Source organism: Eumetopias jubatus, unplaced genomic scaffold, assembly GCF_037043125.1.
Source record: "Eumetopias jubatus isolate StellerSeaLion01/CBP00866 unplaced genomic scaffold, mEumJub1_p1.0 scaffold_5, whole genome shotgun sequence".
NCBI classification, from domain to species: domain Eukaryota; kingdom Metazoa; phylum Chordata; class Mammalia; order Carnivora; family Otariidae; genus Eumetopias; species Eumetopias jubatus.
The window spans coordinates 85,812,423-85,830,793 of NW_028274811.1; the positions used below are offsets into that span (position 1 = coordinate 85,812,423).

An 18,371-nucleotide genomic window follows, 5' to 3' on the forward strand; every position below is an offset into this window, starting at 1 on the left:
GCCTTATGTTTACACAACACTGCCCTTTGTCAGAGTGCAACGTGGAAGGTTTTATTCAGACGTGACTTGCTTTTTGGAACATGTTACCCATAGAGTCCGACTGTACAACATCCAGGGTAAGAAAACAGAGCAGCATAGCTGTGAAACATGTGCACTGGTTCTGGAATTCTTTGTCGTTTTTAATAAACTAGCAATTGGTTTTTTGGGGGTTTTTTGTTGTTGTTAATGTTATGTTAATCACCATACATTACATCATTAGTTTTTGATGTAGTGTTCCATGATTCATTGTTTGTGCATAACACCCAGTGCTCCATGCAGAACGTGCCCTCTTTAATACCCATCACCAGGCTAACCCATCCCCCCACCCCCCTCCCCTCTGGAACCCTCAGTGTGTTTCTCAGAGTCCATAGTCTCTCACGGAGCAATTGGTTTTTTGAACATGGTATGTATGGTAGTCTTTCCTAAACTTGTCATCATACTCACTGTGTGGTTTAAAAAATATACTTATTAGCCTTTTGATAATCAGAAATGGTAAAACATTTAACTCTACATATGTATGTTCTTTCCCTATGTATATCTCCTCTTACCTCTCATAATATTTGTCTTGGTCATGAGTTCATTAATTGGAATCTTTATTTCTAAGATCTAAAAACAGTGGGGTTTTTTGTTGTTGTTTTAATTTTACAAAATGGGAATTCTGTCAAATACGGCTTTCAGTTAGTGGATCACTGACTGTCTCTGACATGCACACACTCCCCCCACGTATGGCCTGCCTTAAATATGGAATGTATTACAATAGCAGGTGTTACTGGAATTTAACTTTCTTTTAAGAAAAATGTTCCTTACTAGTTCTTTTTGTTTACAAGTCTTTACCTGGGAGAGTATAAAATCGGGCGATTGTTTATTGCTTTTAGGACGGGATTGATGAGCAGCATCTTTATCAACCAAGTGACAAGTAAATAGGCTTTTAATCCTCTTAGGGACTTAACCATGGGCAGTGGATTTGGATGGAGCCGTGGCTCCCAGACACCCTCAGAGTTGCACATTTATGTTGGTTGGTGTTGAATTCACTGTCTTTAGAATGGAGTACTTTTCCAACCACAAATTTAATCCTAGTAACCAGACCACTTAACCATGGTATCAACTCTCTTAGAAAAGGACCTCATAAAAATGCCACTTTAGATTTTTCTTTGCTGTTAGCTAGGCTGAAAAAGTTAGAAAAGGAAATATTGTTTCCTTGAATCTTTATACCAGTAGATAATAAAGCGTTTGGAAACTAATGATAAAATATATGGGCAGGCACTGTTTGCTTTTTGGGTTTTGTGGCGAAGCAAAGGGTACTGTGTTCAGGGAATATTCACTTTGCTACCTACAAGAAAGTCTTTGCTTCTGAAATAATCTTTTATTGAGTTTTCTAAAATCTCTAGTAAGTCAGAAACAATATTTTTGACCATCCTTTTCTACTCTTGCATAAGCCATTGTTCCACATCTCTGAGAGCTCTAAAATTACACCTTCAGCTATGGCCAGAGGTTTCATTTTATGGGTACAAAGTAGCATCCCCATCACACAGGAGATGTGCCTTATCTGCTTTTAGATTTGCTTAAAAAACTGTTGCTTGTAATGGAATGTTTCTTCCTTGAGTACAGCATGGCACCCGCTTTGGCCCAGACCTGTGTCATCAAGGATGGTTTTCTGTTGTTTTTCCTTAGGTATACTTAGGAGATAGGCTGTGTCGCAGAGTTAATGCTGAAGCAGCTCGCCAGAGAATTCCTACTTCTCAGTCAAGTCTGTTTGCTTAATTGCTTTTGCTTTTTGTTTAAATGAGTCTGTCACCATCACTGCAGCCTCAGAGTTTTCGCAGGTGGTCCAGGGGATCTGGTGCTCATCACAGAGGATAGTTTCTGTAAATTAGAGGGCCCTCTTCTGCTGCTGTGACTGTGAGCTTATCCCAGTGGTTGATTTGGAAATTAATAGGCTCCGACTTGCCTGTGTACTCAACCCAACAAACATGCATTTACCAGGCCCTAAAAGCTTTTCTTTTCTCCTCTCTCCTTCTCCCTAACTGAGCAGTCCAAAATGCCCAGTGGCTGACTAGTAGCCCCTTAGCGGAACCAGGAACCACCAAGATTTAACTGACTCCCGGCCCTCCAAGGTGACAATGCCAGTGGATTGGTCAGTTAAGAAAGAGAAGTTGTTATCCACTGGGCGCTTAGAGTATTAGCATAACAAAAGTAATAAGAATACAGACCTCAGATTGCCTCTGGATGTCACAATGGGTGGAATAAACAGGGTGAAGCATTTGTATGAGATTTCTGTAGCTTGAAAGCAGAAAGCTTCAGAAGTTGGTGGGAGACGGCAGATAAATAAGTTAGGTATAATGTGAAGTTAACTTAGAGTGCTTCTCCCGATGAGTTTTACTGTTCTTGGCCTGGACTGAACCTGAAACCAGCATATATAACTATTCGAAGTGACATAGCAATCTTTCTTTTTGCTCTCTCAAGCCCAGAGCCTTTATATTTTTTGTTTTTTTCCAACATGAAAGCAGTCGGTGGGAGATGGAGATACCAGTTCACCTGAAAGACTTTCATCCAAACTATACATCCTTCTATGTTTGTATCTGAGCCCCTCTCAACAAATCTCCCTCTTGGAAAAAATAAGCCCTGTTGTGGAGAGAGAGCCTTTTCTCAGTGGCCTTCCTGACCTCCCTCCATCTGTCGTTTTCTTTCACACACCGTTGCATGAAGGCTCAGGTTGTCTGGATCCTGGCTCATTGGAGTTTTAATTAAATCACTGGTCGAAACCTAAGGAAGAGAGATGTGAGGTCTTCAGGGTGTTTGGATGTCGACGAGTTCAAAGTGCCTGAATGGGGTCTGGTTATGCTGCACCAAAGCAGCCATACTGTGAAATACTTGAAAGCTCTTCGGTGTTTTAAACTTTGGCCTCATGTAAACCAGGCATCTGGGCGATTGATCAAAATCCATGGACAAGATGTAGCTTTTCATCTTAGGTATAGAGAAAACATCAGCCAACTTCCATGCTTTTGTCGATTGGCTTGTGTTTAATATTTCTTGAAAGAACACAAATACCTACTTTCGAATTTAACTTTCTAAACTGTCTTTGGATATATGCTAATTTTGCCCCCTTTAAATAAACTGACCAGATGCAGTTATTCGGATGAGTATTAATGAATAGAGTCTGTTTGTTGTTAGTACCAAATTTATGAGCCAGAAAAACATGGGGCTTGGGGGAGAGAAACTATTAATATTTTACGATTAGATAAATTGTATTAGGTTACTAAACCATTAATTATGCAAAAGATTTTATTACCTCTCAGCAACAAGGATAAAGAAACAGAGTTGATATTATGGAATATCTGTCTTTATTAAGAGTCTATATTAAATGTTTCAAATTCAGTTTACTTGAAATATTCTTTTAAGAAAACTAAAGTAATACAAATCTGATAAAGTATCCTTAAATTCCTCAGTCTCTATTTTAGTTACTCCTTGACCGTTTTCTCCTCAAAGTAACCTTTGGCCCCAATTAAGCTTTGCGAGAAAACAAAATCAAAAACAGAAATCAAACAGCACTTCCCAGATTATAAAAACTGTGTGGTCATCATTGATTTTGCAACAAACTGAGTTGGGAGGCATAGGTTCAACCAACTTTGTTTTTTTGGTTTTTTTTTTTCTTGGTGTTTTATATTTAAGTTTTAGTGTCTCTATTTGTGTTCTCTCCAGATTCTGAAAATGGTAGGAGGTGCAGTTTAGAGTCCTCTCTTAACATCATTTAAGCTATTAAAAAACACTCTTGTGTTTCTTTTCATTATTGCTCAAACATTACATTCAAAAGGTTTCTAGAAATATTAAATTAGAGGAAATCTTGTGCTCACTAGCTTTAAAAGCTCCCTAAGATCAGAGGAATTTGAAAGATTTCTAATGCAACACAATGTTTTGCCTTCTATCAGGTTAAATAAGAAATCCATTTGTAGCACCCATAATTTAATGAAATGCCCTTTTGGAACTATTTTTTTTTATTTTTCAAAGATTATATTTAGTTTATAGAAAATAACATTTTTTCTGGAGGAAAAGATGGGAGAAGTGAGGATTAATTTTTCTTGTACTATAATCATCTTTCATTAAATTGAAGGAAGCTTTTCATGACACTAAGGCTACTTTAGCTTTTTTTTGTTGTTGTTGATCTTGATTTGGAAGATAGAATGTGATACAGGCAGGAGCCCCTGTATCCCCTTATGTTATATTTGTTTCATCACAATAAGTGCATACCTTGCAGTGACATCATGATCAGTAAGTGACATTTGCTAGCTGTGGCTTCATTTGTCTTCGGAGTTGTAATTATTAGACTTTGGTGCCCTAGTTTTCTGACATCAACAGCTACTTTGAAGAATTAGGTTGCTATGGGTTACCAGTGTGTCATGTACATTTTCACTAGCACAAGGTTCAGGTTCCAGATCGGTTAAAATATATACCTTCAAGTTTTTTATCCCCCCAGGACTACGTTCTCCTAGGCACATGTTTGTGAGTGAATGAGTATGTGTGTAAACCGTGTTTCAACCCTTAAGAGAAATATCTAAATGCAATACTTTTGCCTATTTTCCACTGACATATTATAAAAGTACTATGTGTAATGGATCTTGCTAAAAGAAAGCAAGTAGCCTGGAGGTAAAATGTAATGAACTGCCATCAAAAAGTATGGAAGAAAAGACTTTCCTTTGGCTGCAATGACTGAGTAATTTCCTTGCGTGGGCACATTTAGCATTCAAAAAGAGGTCCCTTAGTTTTTCTCTGTTTTGAATGTGTAATGTGATTGGATTAATAACATGACCCTTGACTTTTAGAGAGTCAAAATGAACTTCATCTAGTTAAACACAGAATCACATTGGGAACTAGAGATCTGAATCCTTAGTTGCACCTTGAAGCCAACCGGAGTGACCTTGAGTTTGTCCTTAAATTTCTTACGGACTTGGTTTCTTAAACTGTAGAAAGATTAGATAGATGGCCAATTAGGTATAACCATTAAGGAGCCTTCACAAAACTTAGTATCACGTAAAGTCTCTGTTGTGCTTAACTCCTTGCTCCTAAATTCATCTTCTAAGGATGGTTGAATCTGGGCCTTCCATCCCTGGAGTCCTCCTCCTTGTAAACAAGGTCTCAGAGCTTCACTGAAGTTGTTTTTATTTCCATAAAAAGATTCATGAGGATATTAAAATGGTTTGCAATCAATCTCTCTTTTTTTCCCCATGACTGCGTTCCATATTTAGTTTAAGAGTAAAAAGCATTAAGTAAGTTATGGCTAGGCAAACTTAGGTAATTAAAACATTTTTGGAATACCATAATATGCAATTGACTTCTAAGGATTTTTCTTTCCTGCTAATTGGAACTTTTAAAAATTGAAATAAGTAGCTATGTGTCGAATCTGATTATTCCCTACAGGCATGAAAGAGGAGGTTATTTTAAGGGACTGTAAGCACATTCTGGCTACACAAATTCAGAACTCAGAGGTTATCTTGGGGGCTCTTTGACAGCAGCCGCTGTGTTGAAAGCATAGCTTCTTGGCAGGGAAGCATCCTCCCCCACAAATAAGTGTTACACTAAACTCAGATGAAGGGCAGGGGGATGGGAAATATAGGGGGAGTATGGTGGTTAAGAGCTCAGACTCCAGAGTCAACGAACCTGCACGTCATCTGCAGCTCCTTTCCCAGCTCCACCGCTTACTAGCTAGCTGCTTGACCTTGCACAAGTTATTACCTCTCTGTCCTTGGTTTTGTCATCCGGAAAAAGGTGACAATAATAGAGTCTACCTCACAGAAGTGTTGGAGGATTAACTGAGTTAATATACATAAAGGCTGGCACATATTAAGTGTTGTGTTTCCTTAAGAGGTTGTGTAGGCTTTGGGCGCCTGGGTGGCTCTGTCGGTTAGGCGTCTGACTCTTGATCTCAGCTCAGGTCTTGATTTTAGGGGTTGTGAGTTCACGCCCCACATTGGGCTCCATGCTGAGTGTGGAGTCTACTTAAAAAAAAAAAAAAAAAGGTGTGGGCCAGATGAATTAACATAAGTGTTACAAAAGACAGTAGCTATTGAGGGTTGGGGGTGTTGGGGAAGATTTGATAAAGGAAGTGAGCTGTTGAGATGCTATGACTTAGAGAAATGTCATTTATATAGGCAGGAAGGAGGGAAAGAACATTACAGAGTGTGAAGTGGGGTTTTTTTTAATAAGACTCCTTTGTTCCTATTAGAATTTGAAAAACTCTCTCTTACATATATTTAAGTTGACATCTAGTTTTTATACATTTAAAAAATTGCCAAAGATGTTTTTTTCTGGAATATAATAAATATTGATATTTTAAAATAAGCATATCCAGTGAGTAGCTATTTGATTTCCAAATCATGCATTTTTAAAAAAGGCCTGAATAAGATCTTTAACAGTCAAATTTCACATTCTTATTTTCTCCTTGAACTCATATTTCCATTCTACTTCCCACAGAATTTTATCTTAGTGAAATATTTTTATGCTTGAGAGTCTTGTTATTGATCAACCTTTCATTACTCTTATGAAATACATATGTATGTGTATATTAAGTTTAAAAATTCTATCATCCTAAAAGTAAGTATTAAATTTTTTCTGGATTGAGTTATAAAGATTATTAGTAGTATACAGTTGATCAAGATAGTCCCTGTATATTGCCATTTTGGTCATTTATTTCATGAACTTTAATGGAAACCTTTCTCTCAGTGGGTGAATCGTATGTGCCCTTTGTATCCCCATATGTTCATGTATCCATCGGTGAATGTTACTTATTGCTAGAATGAGATAGGTTTCAGTATCGATTTTCTTCTTAATTTTTGTTTTTATAAAGGTAAGGCAAAAAAATGATGTTACCGTAAATATGTGGGAATGGAAGGAGTTCTGTTATAAGAATGTCATTCAGTCCCTTGAACTCCTTCTGAGTTATGGTCCATAAATTACAGAATTGTCTATTGTCAAACTTGAGTTTCAGTCAATTATTTTTAATGATCTACTGCCTGACAAATTGATTAGATACACCTTCAGTTTTGTTGAAAGCAAACAATAGAAAATCACATGTTTTGGAAAAATATTTGTTACCCAGCCTTAAAGTTCAACCAAACACCAGTATTGCAAATTGTCTCTGTTCAGCGTCCACTGGAGTTAGGATGAGTGAGTGGTATGCTACTGATTCTTTTTTGTTAATTCAAGAGAAGGAACGGATGGGGCGCCTGGGTGGCTCAGTTGGTTAAGCGACTGCCTTCGGCTCAGGTCATGATCCTGGAGTCCCGGGATAGAGCCCCGCACTGGGCTCCCTCCTCAGCAGGGAGCCTGCTTCTCCCTCTGACCCTCCCCCCCTCATGTACTCTCTCTCTCTCTCTCATTCTCGTTCTCTCAAATAATAAAAAAAAAAAAAAAGGAACGGTTAAAGTGTGGTTTAAAAAAAAAAGAAAAGAAGAAACAAGGAAGAACTGCTTGCCTCCATGGCAAGATCAACTTGAGAAGTAAGAGTACACAGAATCCAGGCTTCCTGCATTAAGCTACCTTGGAAAGGAGCGTGTTAGGGAGAGCGGGAAGTAGGCAAGTTCAGAGTAACTGTCAGTGTGGAGAGTATGCGAACAGACCATTGTGAGTATTCTAGCATTCTTCCCTCGCTTGTCCTGGACCAGCCCCAGCTTGGATCGTGGGGAAGGGAACAGGAAAGCTATGGTGTTGTGAGCTGTTTTATTCACTCCCCATGGAAGTGCTTTCGTTAGATCTTGTCTGTTTTGGATTTAAAAAAATATTACTGACGTAGATGTTGTATTCCCTCCAAGACAGAGCTTCCAAAAAACCTGTTGTTTCTTAAAATCAATGCTTATTAGGACAAAAAAAAAAAAAAAAAAAAGACAGCTTTCAGTGTTCTTGTGTATTTTTTTCTATTATTAGGTCTTCAAGTATATTGTAGTTAATTGGTGTCATCTTTAACCAAAAGTTGCAATCCATGGAATCAAAATGCTCTACCTTTCCTATTATGCATTTACTTTTGTGTCATTTTAAGAATTACTGCAATGAAAAGCCTAAAATATGTAGACTAGTGCCTCGCTCATAATAAGTTGATAGGTCATAGTAGTTATTTATCGAGTGCTTTAGAAATGAAACGAAGTGGTGCATCATCATTTTCTTAAATTCAAGACTTGGAATGAAATTTACTCAAATTTATATTCATGAAAGCAGATGTTAAAATTTTCACTTGTGGAGAAATAGTCAATATGAACATTTACAGACCTGGAAATCAGCAAGTACCTCAGAGGATAAATTGGATTTTAAAATGGATGGGCAAGTTGAATAAGTCAACATGGACAAAAAGGTCATCCAGTTATGGAAGTTATTACCATTTCATTCTTGGTACTTTCAGATGTGAGTACAGTTTTTAAAATGATAATATTTGCTTTTTTAGAAACATCATCTCCATATTGGCCTACTAAATTTATCATTGTTGCGAGAATTGTCGTTAAAATTATGTATTGAATGAAGCAGTGTGTATTAGTTAATAACCCTAAGTGTCAACTCCTGGTTAAGTTGGGTAAGTTCAGGGGCACCTGGGTGGCTCAGTTGTTAAGCGTCTGCCTTCGGCTCAGGTCACGATCCCAGGGTCCTGGGATGGAGCCCCACATCGGGCTCCCTGCTCCACGGGAAGCCTGCTTCTCCCTCTCCCACTCCCCCTGCTTGTGTTCCCTCTCTCGCTGTGTCTGTCTCTTGTCAAATAAATAAATAAAATCTTAAAAAAAAAAAAAAACTCCTGTTAAGTTGGGTAAGTTCACAAAAACACTGCATGAAAGTAAATACATAATGGGAAAGGTATTTTTATGTTTTTGATGATTTAAATATAGAACAAAATACTCCCAAAATTGGAAGGGCAATACTTAGAATTTCAAGCCCTGGTTTTTCAGGATAGCTTTTTTTGTTCACTATTGTTATTGTCAACAATTATTGTTACCATTGTCTTACTTCTGCTGTGAAATGATGGCTCCAGTCACCCCCTCTGCTCAGACACAGATTCAAGAAAAAGGAATGAGGGCAACAATTAGATAACAAGCTTGCATTTTTGCCCAAGAACCTACATTTTTAAGGATACTCACTGAAGACCTTGCTTTGAATCTTAGATGGGTTTTTTGAGGATTTATTTTATATGATTTCATATCTATGTCAGATTCAGTTAAACACCTCTTTTGGGTTCTCACCTTCACTTTTCAGTTTCCTCGGTGGGTGTGGGCCAGTTGCTGTTACTGCATCCTGATGTAAGGACTTGTCCTAATCACACATTGAGTACCTCTAATAAGATATCGAAATCTTGCCAAGTGTGAGTCTGGCTCTCTTTTGCTCTTTTTCCCAAGCTGCTGCCTCTCACTCCTATAAGCATTTGAGTATGGTGAGTAGTGTCTGATTTATTAGGTGTACTCCCTGGAAAGGTACACTTTGCATTTCAAAATTGCTAGAATAAGGTGATTGGGTTGGTGGAGAGGATTGGACCAACTCTGAGATTCTGCAGGTTGGGGTTGATTTCAGCTTCCCAGATAGGTGTTACAATGATCTGATGGTGAAGAAAGGAGACTGCAAGAAAATGAGGTCTAGAATTCTCCAAAAGCCACCAGCTGCTGCCCAGAGCCTTAGCCTCAGGTTTTCCATCTGCATTCCTCAGCCACACCCTCCCTGGACATTTCCATCCACCTCTTCTTTCACACACAAATGATGTGTCAGAGATACCTTCCAGGTTTTCTTTCCCCACGAGAAGGGGTACCCTTCTCAGTTTCATTAAGACTGGTGCTAAGCAACAAAATCAAAAGGTGATGCCTCCCTACCCCGGGCCCTAACCCTACTCAGTTTCATCTTTTTCCCTGCCTTCCTAGAAAATAATCTTCTTTTAAACATGCTTAAAATAATTTTTATGGGGGCACCTGGGTGGCTCAGTCATTAGGCGTCTGCCTTCAGCTCAGGTCATGATCCCAGGGTCCTGGGATCGAGCCCCACATCGGGCTCCCTGCTCAGTGGGAAGCCTGCTTCTCCCTCTCCCCCTCCCCCTGCTTGTGTTCCCTCTCTTGCTGTGTCTCTCTCTGTCAAATAAATAAAATCTAAGAAAGAATAGAATAAAAAAGATAATTTTTATGTATACAAATAATACATATGTATACTCTTGACAAAAATGTCAGACATTATAGTATATATATATATATATATATATATATATATATATATATATATATATAATGTAAAATCCCTCTAGAATCTGTGCGTGGTCCCTATCCACTACTGAAGAGAGGTAATCAGATACCTGTGTGCACACTCGATCACTTGCATTCTCTCTCTCTCCTCTCTGTCTCTCTCTCTCTCTCTCTCTCTCTCACACACACACACACACACACACACACACACACCCCTCTTGCATGCATATCTGTAGAAAGGTATAGTATTGTGTTTGGTTTTAGCAAAAAGTTCATCACACTGTACAAATGCTCCGTTCACTTCTTACATCAGATATCTTGCTTTGCCAGGGCAGAGAGCTACCTCATTCATTTGCTACAGAGCAGTCCAAAACGTGGGTGTACTGGTTTTATTACTCATTTGTCTGTTGGTGGGCATTTAGCCTATTTTCCCATGTTTCTACCCTTGGCACCAGTGCACAGTGAACATGCTTGTGCTTGTGATTAGTGTTCATCTTAGGTAGATAAGTGAGATCATAGTGTCTTTAATTAGTATATATTACTTTATTGGCTTCTAAAGTGACTGTGACATTTTTAAAGAAAGATTTCGGATTGTTTTAAAGAAGTTTTGTATTCTGGCAAGCCTGTCCCATAATTATTTTATATTATTTTTATTTTATTATTAATAATATATTTGTCTCCTTTAGGTAGCACTTTCAGCGTATCAGATCCCAGATCAGTACCCTCTTCCTTTCTTAAAAAATAACCTGGAGGTCTCCTTTCTACTTAGAGGCACTGCAAAGCTTCTCCAACCCATGGTCCCAAAGTAACTTTAACATTCTCTAGTGGTCAGTTTGCCATTGAGACATAATGGCCGAGAGGCTTAGTGCTGGTTCTGTCAGCCTTGTGATCTGGGGCAAGGTATGTTCTCCTAGGCTTAGGGTCAGGATTGAATGAGTTACTGTATGTAAAGCATACGACAGAGCATATGGTACATAGCAAGGACTCAGTAATTGTTGGCTGATTCCTCCACGTAACTGCTGCCCGTCACTCAGCAAACACTATTATCTGCCTATTATGTGCTGGGAGCATAAAGATAAATAAGACATGGTCCCAGTGCTTGAGGAGCTTACATTCTAACCTGCATGTGTTTGCTCAAAATTACCTATTCCCTTATCTTTCTGTTTAAACTCTGTCCATGGCCTAGTTTGCTTTCCTCCCATGTCAGCTGACTTCTCCATCATGGACAGCCTCTCACATCTTGACTCATTCTCTTTAATGGTGATTCGGCACCTACTACATCCCCAAAATGTTGTTAAAAACTGGAATGCAGAGAGGGTGTGTAAGACAATCTGTAAGGAGCTAACAGGCTCCAGGGAGGAGGAAAAAAACAAAACTTCAGAGTTCTGCAAGACTCTTTCCGCTTCTCTATGATGGCTTTCCACCTGTGGACTTGCTCTGTTTTTACCTTGCATTGCTTCTGTTAATAAAGGTAAATAATCTCCATTCTCTCTTTCCGGGGACAGAGTGTGAGGTGTTAGCAGCAAGGGGGTACTTAATTCTCTGTCTTTGTCAATGACATAACTCACCCCCACCTCTTTGGACTACTCTTGTTAGGTAGGAGCTGTTTTCTTTCCCAGGACTGAAGAAAAACCAGAGGGGCTTAGAAATTCCCGGCCATCCATGCCCAGGTGGAATCAATTTGGTAAAAGAACCTTTTGCTGCCACATACTGCAAAGATTCTGCAGGTCACTGAGACCGATCGGTTCATACCTATGCTTCCCAGGGAGTTCTCCCCTCAATCCCATGAGCTTCTTTGGGAATGGCACACCTTAGGGAATTCTTGACCTAGAGTAGGAAAAGGTAGCAGTCCTTAATCCCCCTCACATAGATTCTTCTTTAAAAACTAATTACCTTTGATAACTCAGGGATACCTCCTTGCTTTGATTACCATTATAAGATTTATTTGGTTTGTTCATAATAAGTATATTAGGTTTGATCTTACTTTAAAAGCCTGTCCTGGCACAGAATTTAAATTAATGTCTTGCTGAATTGTGAATGGACATCGAGGCTCCTTTTAAAGGAGACTTAAGCATTTGTTGCCACAACAGGATCTGAGCATAATACTGAGCTCAAGAAAGATCATTTTCTCAACAGAAATAATTTATTATTGCCAGAGGTAATGTGAAATTATTTATTTTTTCTTGAAGCATGTTTTATTGTAAATGTTTTCCAGAGATACATGACTTGAAATTAATGACACTCTCCTTTGTTAAGACTTTATTTCATTTCATGTACTCTATTGACCCCTGGGAGAATATCCAGTCTAGAGAGGAGAAAACGTACGCGGTGCTAAACAGCCACGAATGCCTCCAGCAGATGAAGTGTTCTCCTGAATGCTTCATGGGGGACTTCATCCCTAGTGCTGTATTTTGTGTTTTTGGCATCTTTGGTTCATTTGTGGAAGCTTGTCTGTTAAAATTCCATATACATTTCATTGGCTTTGAAAGATATTGAGTTGACATAAACCTACTGAAAGGAAAGTTTGCATCGAAAGTAATACATTTCCTAGTCAAAGAAAATACCGTTGTTCCAGCATCAGTGGATGTGATTTTTTTTCTTTTAACTTCCCGGTAGTAGTGAAGCTATTTGGGTCAGCTATCTGGTAATTGTCAGAAGGAAAGTTATATGTATATTTTACAGGGCAGAGGTTAGTGGTTCAGACTGGCCATAAAGTGGGAGGGAAAAGAAAAGGACCTTCTAACCCCCCACACATGAGGTCACACTGCTCATCACAGCTTTATGAACATAGTAAGAAACTGAAGTCATCTCTGAGGTTGTCGAGTTGAAAGAGTAATATCTCCCAGAAAAGAACTTCTGTGAGAATTCTGAAAATTCTGTTGATGGAGGTTTCCACCCATTTGGTATTGTCAGCATATTACTACTTATGTCTTAGAATTTCCGGTGTACTTCTCACGTAAACCTGTAGTGCCTCAGCTAGCTGCACTTTCATTATTTTCCACAAGTCCCACCAATTCAAACTTCCTTCCTTTAACTGTTTGCTTTCACCTTCTCTAAGCCCTGGGGATTCTTCTTGGCTTCCAGAAAAAGTCCTCCGTACTCCCTTCTCCCAACTCCCCTTTCTCTTTACATAGCCCTCTTTGTCTAAAGAGTGTGCTGGTGATCAGCACACTGTGACAGAGTGTGTGTGAGGCCTGGTGGGTAATGACTGACAACTGCAGGTACGTGTCCAGGGTTCTTAGAACCTTAAAAACCTTCTGCCATATGAAATAGGATAGGGCCAGTCTTTCTTCTTTTGATTGCTTGCTTTCCTGATTTCGTAGAAGATCCAATATCTCTTCTACTCAGTCTGTATTAGGAGTGTTGGATTTCGCCATAATTCCCCTCTCCATCTCGGAAATAGACCCAAGGCTTCACTCAGGACCAGAAGATATAGTTAGGGTGGCATGACAGATAGAAATTAGTGAACGGTTTAGGCTTATCCAAAAAAATACTTGATACATCTGGGACTTCTTCAAGCTGTCCTCTGCTTTATATAGCAAAGGACAAAATGAATCACTCCATAACAAGAGGTCCTGAGAGATACCAAACTCAATTAAAATTGATTTAACTTCTGGGGCGCTCTCCAGATTATACTCCACAAATACTAATATGATAATATCCATTTTAGCCATAAATCATCTCATCGGATCTCGTGTCTCTTCCTAGATTATAGATCATGGGCAATAATAGACTGTCTCTTGAACCAACAGAGTGTAGATCTCACTGCTTCAGATTTCCAGTGCGGAATGCTAGCCGTGAAGAAGTAGGCTCAAATGGCTCTGTTGGAGAATGGCCGTACACGTGACAGGCGGCCTGGCCTAGAGCGGGGCTGACCTTTTCTCATTTAACGTCCTCTTTTCCCTCCAGAACTCATTGGAGAATCATTTGCATGTTATATTTCATCTGCATTTATCTCATCCCAACCTCTTCATCCTTCTGTTGAGTTACATGCGCTCCGGAGTAAATGTTTTCTACCGTCTGGCAGTGTTAAAAAAAAAAAAAAAGAAAAAAAGGTGAACAGTGGCACAGTTAACATGAAAAATGGTGAAGATAGGAATAGGAAAAAGGAAAATGTATGTCACTTTGGAAGTTCTATACAGTATAAGAAAAGTGGAGCAATAAATTTCTATTAACGTATATGTTCTTTTAAAATTTAGGAATAGATGGACAGTCTGTGGAAGTGTCCAATATCGTGGACATCCGAAAAGAACATAATCGTGAGATTGCAATGAGAATTTCTTCTAGCATAAACAGCCAAAACAAATTTTATACTGACCTGAATGGATACCAGGTAATTTTCCTTTAAAATGTCTAAGTAATAGCTGTTAGTGTGTAACTTTTATATATGGTAATGGGCCGGTTAATATCGGATCCTTTGAAAAATATGCTTAAGTTTACAAACTATTTCTAAAGGAAAACTGAATTTTAACAGGTACTTAGAGGTTCTATATTCAACCAGGTTTCCAAAGTTAGAACAGATATTTGAGAGATTGGTTTGTAGAACATCTGATTTACAGATGTAGTTTTTTCAAAGGCAGATTTGGTGACCATTTGCATGTTAAATACCTTGACACCAAAATATATCTGAATTTATCTAATAGAAAGGAAACATAATTAGGGATTGGTGGAGTATATGTTTTTCCCTTCATAAAGAAATGGTCTGTGCATATTTAGTTTATTACATACATACTTTTAAATGTATAATATAATAATGGGCTCTTAAATTTTAGGAAAACTCTTCCCCTCTTTTTATCAATAATGTATGTGTATTTACCTTTGTGCACACACAGGTGTACATATACGTAGACCAAGAAATACAAGCACATATATATTTAGAAATGTGGGTAGGTATGTATTTAATCAAAATGTTCACAAAATAGTTTGAAATAATAATGAGAAAATTGACTCAATTTTTTTCAGATTGTTAGCTCTCTAATTTAATAGGGCTCTTTTGATTGTTACTTAAATTTCTATATTCAAAGTATATGTGTGTGACAATGTAGCTTTGAAATAATACTACTAAAAACATTAGCATGTTTTTGAGACATTAGCATTTTAGAAATTTCTGGCTGTGAATAGAAATAATTTCACAACAAATGCTTTTACTTTGTCTGATTTTCAACTGGGATGAGTGGAAGGGATTGTGATAATTTTCTCTTCTACAATTTCCTGCAAAGGTTAAATTTAAACCTTTTTCAAAGCACAAAAATTGCATTATACACTTTGAATTTACATGTTAATTCTACCACAGCTGTTTGGTTTTCAAATGAAGCCCCGACTTTATGGTGGTGATTCATTTTCCTTGTGTACAAAAGAAACTCTTTTCTTAAAATCTTACAGAAGCAATTATTTGTATGTGTGGGTGTATACATGAATGAAAAAAAACAGTGAAAGTGAATAAAAATGTGAATTTTCTTTTCCAGGATCGAGCATTTGAATAAATGGGAAAATATTATTTCTAAATTTATAAATTTCTAAATTTATGACCTAAGTATTTCTGCTTCTAAAATAGGCCATTTTTTAAGCCTTGGAAAGAGTAGTCCTTGGGCAAAACTAGAAATCTAGACCGACAGGTAGGGAATGAGGGTGGCAGCCCCGTAGTCATGACAGTGTGAATGTCCTTTTCATTGAGTATACAAGTTAATTTGAGTGGGAAGGTCAGGATTGGAAAGGAGAAATGGAAAATTCTTTGAAACTATCTCTTCTTTTCTCTTTCTTTTTTTCTTTTTTTTTTTTTTTTTAACATTTTGCAGTTGTTTCTTCAGTTTCATAATTTCCTGGGCCTGTGATACAAATTACCACAAACTGGGTGGCTTAGAACAACAAGAATTGATTCTGTCATAGTTCTGGACACCACAAGTCCAAAACCAAGATGTCTTCAGGGCCACATTCCCTCCAGAGGCTCTTGGGAAATGTGCTTCCTTGCCTGTTGTGGCTTCTGATGGGCTTGTAGACCCATCACTCCACTGTCTGCCTCTGCTGTCCCAGAGGCCCTGTCGTATTCTCCTCGTGTCTCCATGTGTGTCCTTTTGTGTCCAGATTTCCCGCTTAGAAGGACACCAGCCCTTGGATTAGAGCCCACCCTAATCCACTATACCTTATGTCTGTAGAGATCCTATTTCAAAACAAAATCACATTCACAGGTTGTGGGTGGCCATGAATTTGGGGGACACTATTCAGTACAACCAGTAAGTTGAAGGATGCACTACAGGGTTGTTGTAAAGGTTAAAGATCATATTTGTGAATGCCCAGTACTTTGCCTCCTTATAATGGGCACTCAGTACTATTACAGTAACTTTGTACTCCTTTCCTTCTTGAGTGTCATGTCAGACTTGCATGAGCTGAACAGGAGAGATGTCATTTTTATGTGGTGTGAAAAAGATACCTCATAACGAAGTCTCTGTTTGATGTTTCCTCCTGCGGTTTGAGGGAATCTCCTTAACCCCAACCAGCTTAGTGAATTTTTGGTCAAAAAACAAAAAAACGTATTTCATGCATTCACATGCTAGACCAAGAAAAATTAAAATATGGAACTACCTACATTGACACTAAACAGGAAACATAAGCACTGAAGAGTTTTTAAATATAAATATGAATTTGATTATTTTAATGTAATGTGTTAGAGGATTTGATGAGGGGATATGTGGTATTTGTTAAAACTGATTCAAGAATTATAAGAGATATTTTTTGAAAGGGAATAGAGAGCTATTATGCTTAGCATTCATTACAAAAGCAGTATGTTAGATTTAGATGAGAAATGAATACTTAATACCTTTATAATTTGTTTTATGCAAATATTGGAAAGCTAGAAGACTTTTGTTAAGGATTTTTATTCTGAATTTAAATAGGAATGCCTATTTTAAAAACCTGGATAAGTTCTACCTTTCTCACTTAAAAGTTTTCTAAGATCCTCCTTATTTTTTTTTCATATTGTTTGAAAGAATGTTTTAATTCCCAAATTAGCTCTTCCTTTGAACAAGAAAGGAAGCTATATTTTTTTCTCTTTGGAAGAAATGTGACTATAGTCAGTACTAATTTTTAACGTACATCTGTAAATATCACTTGATTTCTTTAAAGTGAACTGTTTGGCCTTATAGATTCAGCCTAGAATGACAATGAGCAAATTACCTCTTCAAGCAAATGTCTATCCGATGACTACAATGGCCTATATACAGGATACCAAGCATCGCTTGACACTACTTTCTGCTCAGTCTTTAGGGGTTTCAAGTTTGAAAAGTGGTACGTATTGTTTGGATTCTTTTTTGCTCTTACAAGTTTCAGTTCCATGTGTATAATTTTTCTGTTGGTCATATGTATTAATTATCATCTTCAGACACCAGCTATTAGTTAATTTTGGTTTTGTGAGAATAACATAAAAAAATGTATTTCCTCAATCTTCTGATGAAGAATGAGGGACCTAAAACTCCATGAAACCATTGTTTCTTAAAGATTAATTTTTCTCTCCTGATAGCTCATTGTTTGCACAAGCCTCTGTCGTTGTCATAATAGAATGGCTGTGGAAACTCTCCGCGAAGCCAAAGAGGAGAGGGAGCTGAGATAAAAGTTAGAAATTCCCAGAGTTGCCTAAGTTCGCAAAGGCGGGACCTAACAGTTTAAACCTAGGTCCTTCTCTGAATCACATCCTTCTAGGGCACTTCCACCCAAAAGAAGAAAGGGAGTTGAAATGATACAGCTAGGCAGATAAAGAGGTGACAGACACAACTTTAAGGATTCCAAAAGATAGAACAAGATGGAGAGAGAAATCATAAACACAGATTAATTTTTTTCCTTTTTTTTTTTAAGATTTATTTATTTGACAGAGACACAGCGAGAGAGGGAACACAAGCAGGGGGAGTGGTAGGCAGAGGGAGAAGCAGGCTTCCCGTGGAGCAGGGAGCCCAATGCGGGGCTCGATCCCAGGACCCTGGGACCATGACCTGAGCCGAAGGCAGCCACTTAACAACTGAGCCACCCAGGCACTCCATATGTTTTGATTTTTAAAAAATTAAGTCAACTATTTATAGATTGGACAACTTCACATAAAATTCCTAAATGTGGTTTAGGGGCAGAGGAGCTTTATTTCTCAGCTTGCCTTTATCAAGG

The 18,371-nt window shown here is 38.1% G+C and overlaps 1 protein-coding gene across 2 annotated transcripts in view; it reads left to right on the forward strand.

Moving 5' to 3' along the window:
- Positions 1-18,371, forward strand: part of MAN2A1 (mannosidase alpha class 2A member 1) — a 166,141-nt gene that overhangs the window by 126,445 nt on the left and 21,325 nt on the right. For both annotated transcript variants that reach the window (XM_028102691.2, XM_088023423.1), the window contains 3 exons: positions 2-116; positions 14,426-14,559; positions 17,366-17,507. In XM_028102691.2, the coding sequence (XP_027958492.1) occupies positions 2-116; positions 14,426-14,559; positions 17,366-17,507 (391 nt within the window). The remainder of the gene's footprint in view (position 1; positions 117-14,425; positions 14,560-17,365; positions 17,508-18,371) is intronic.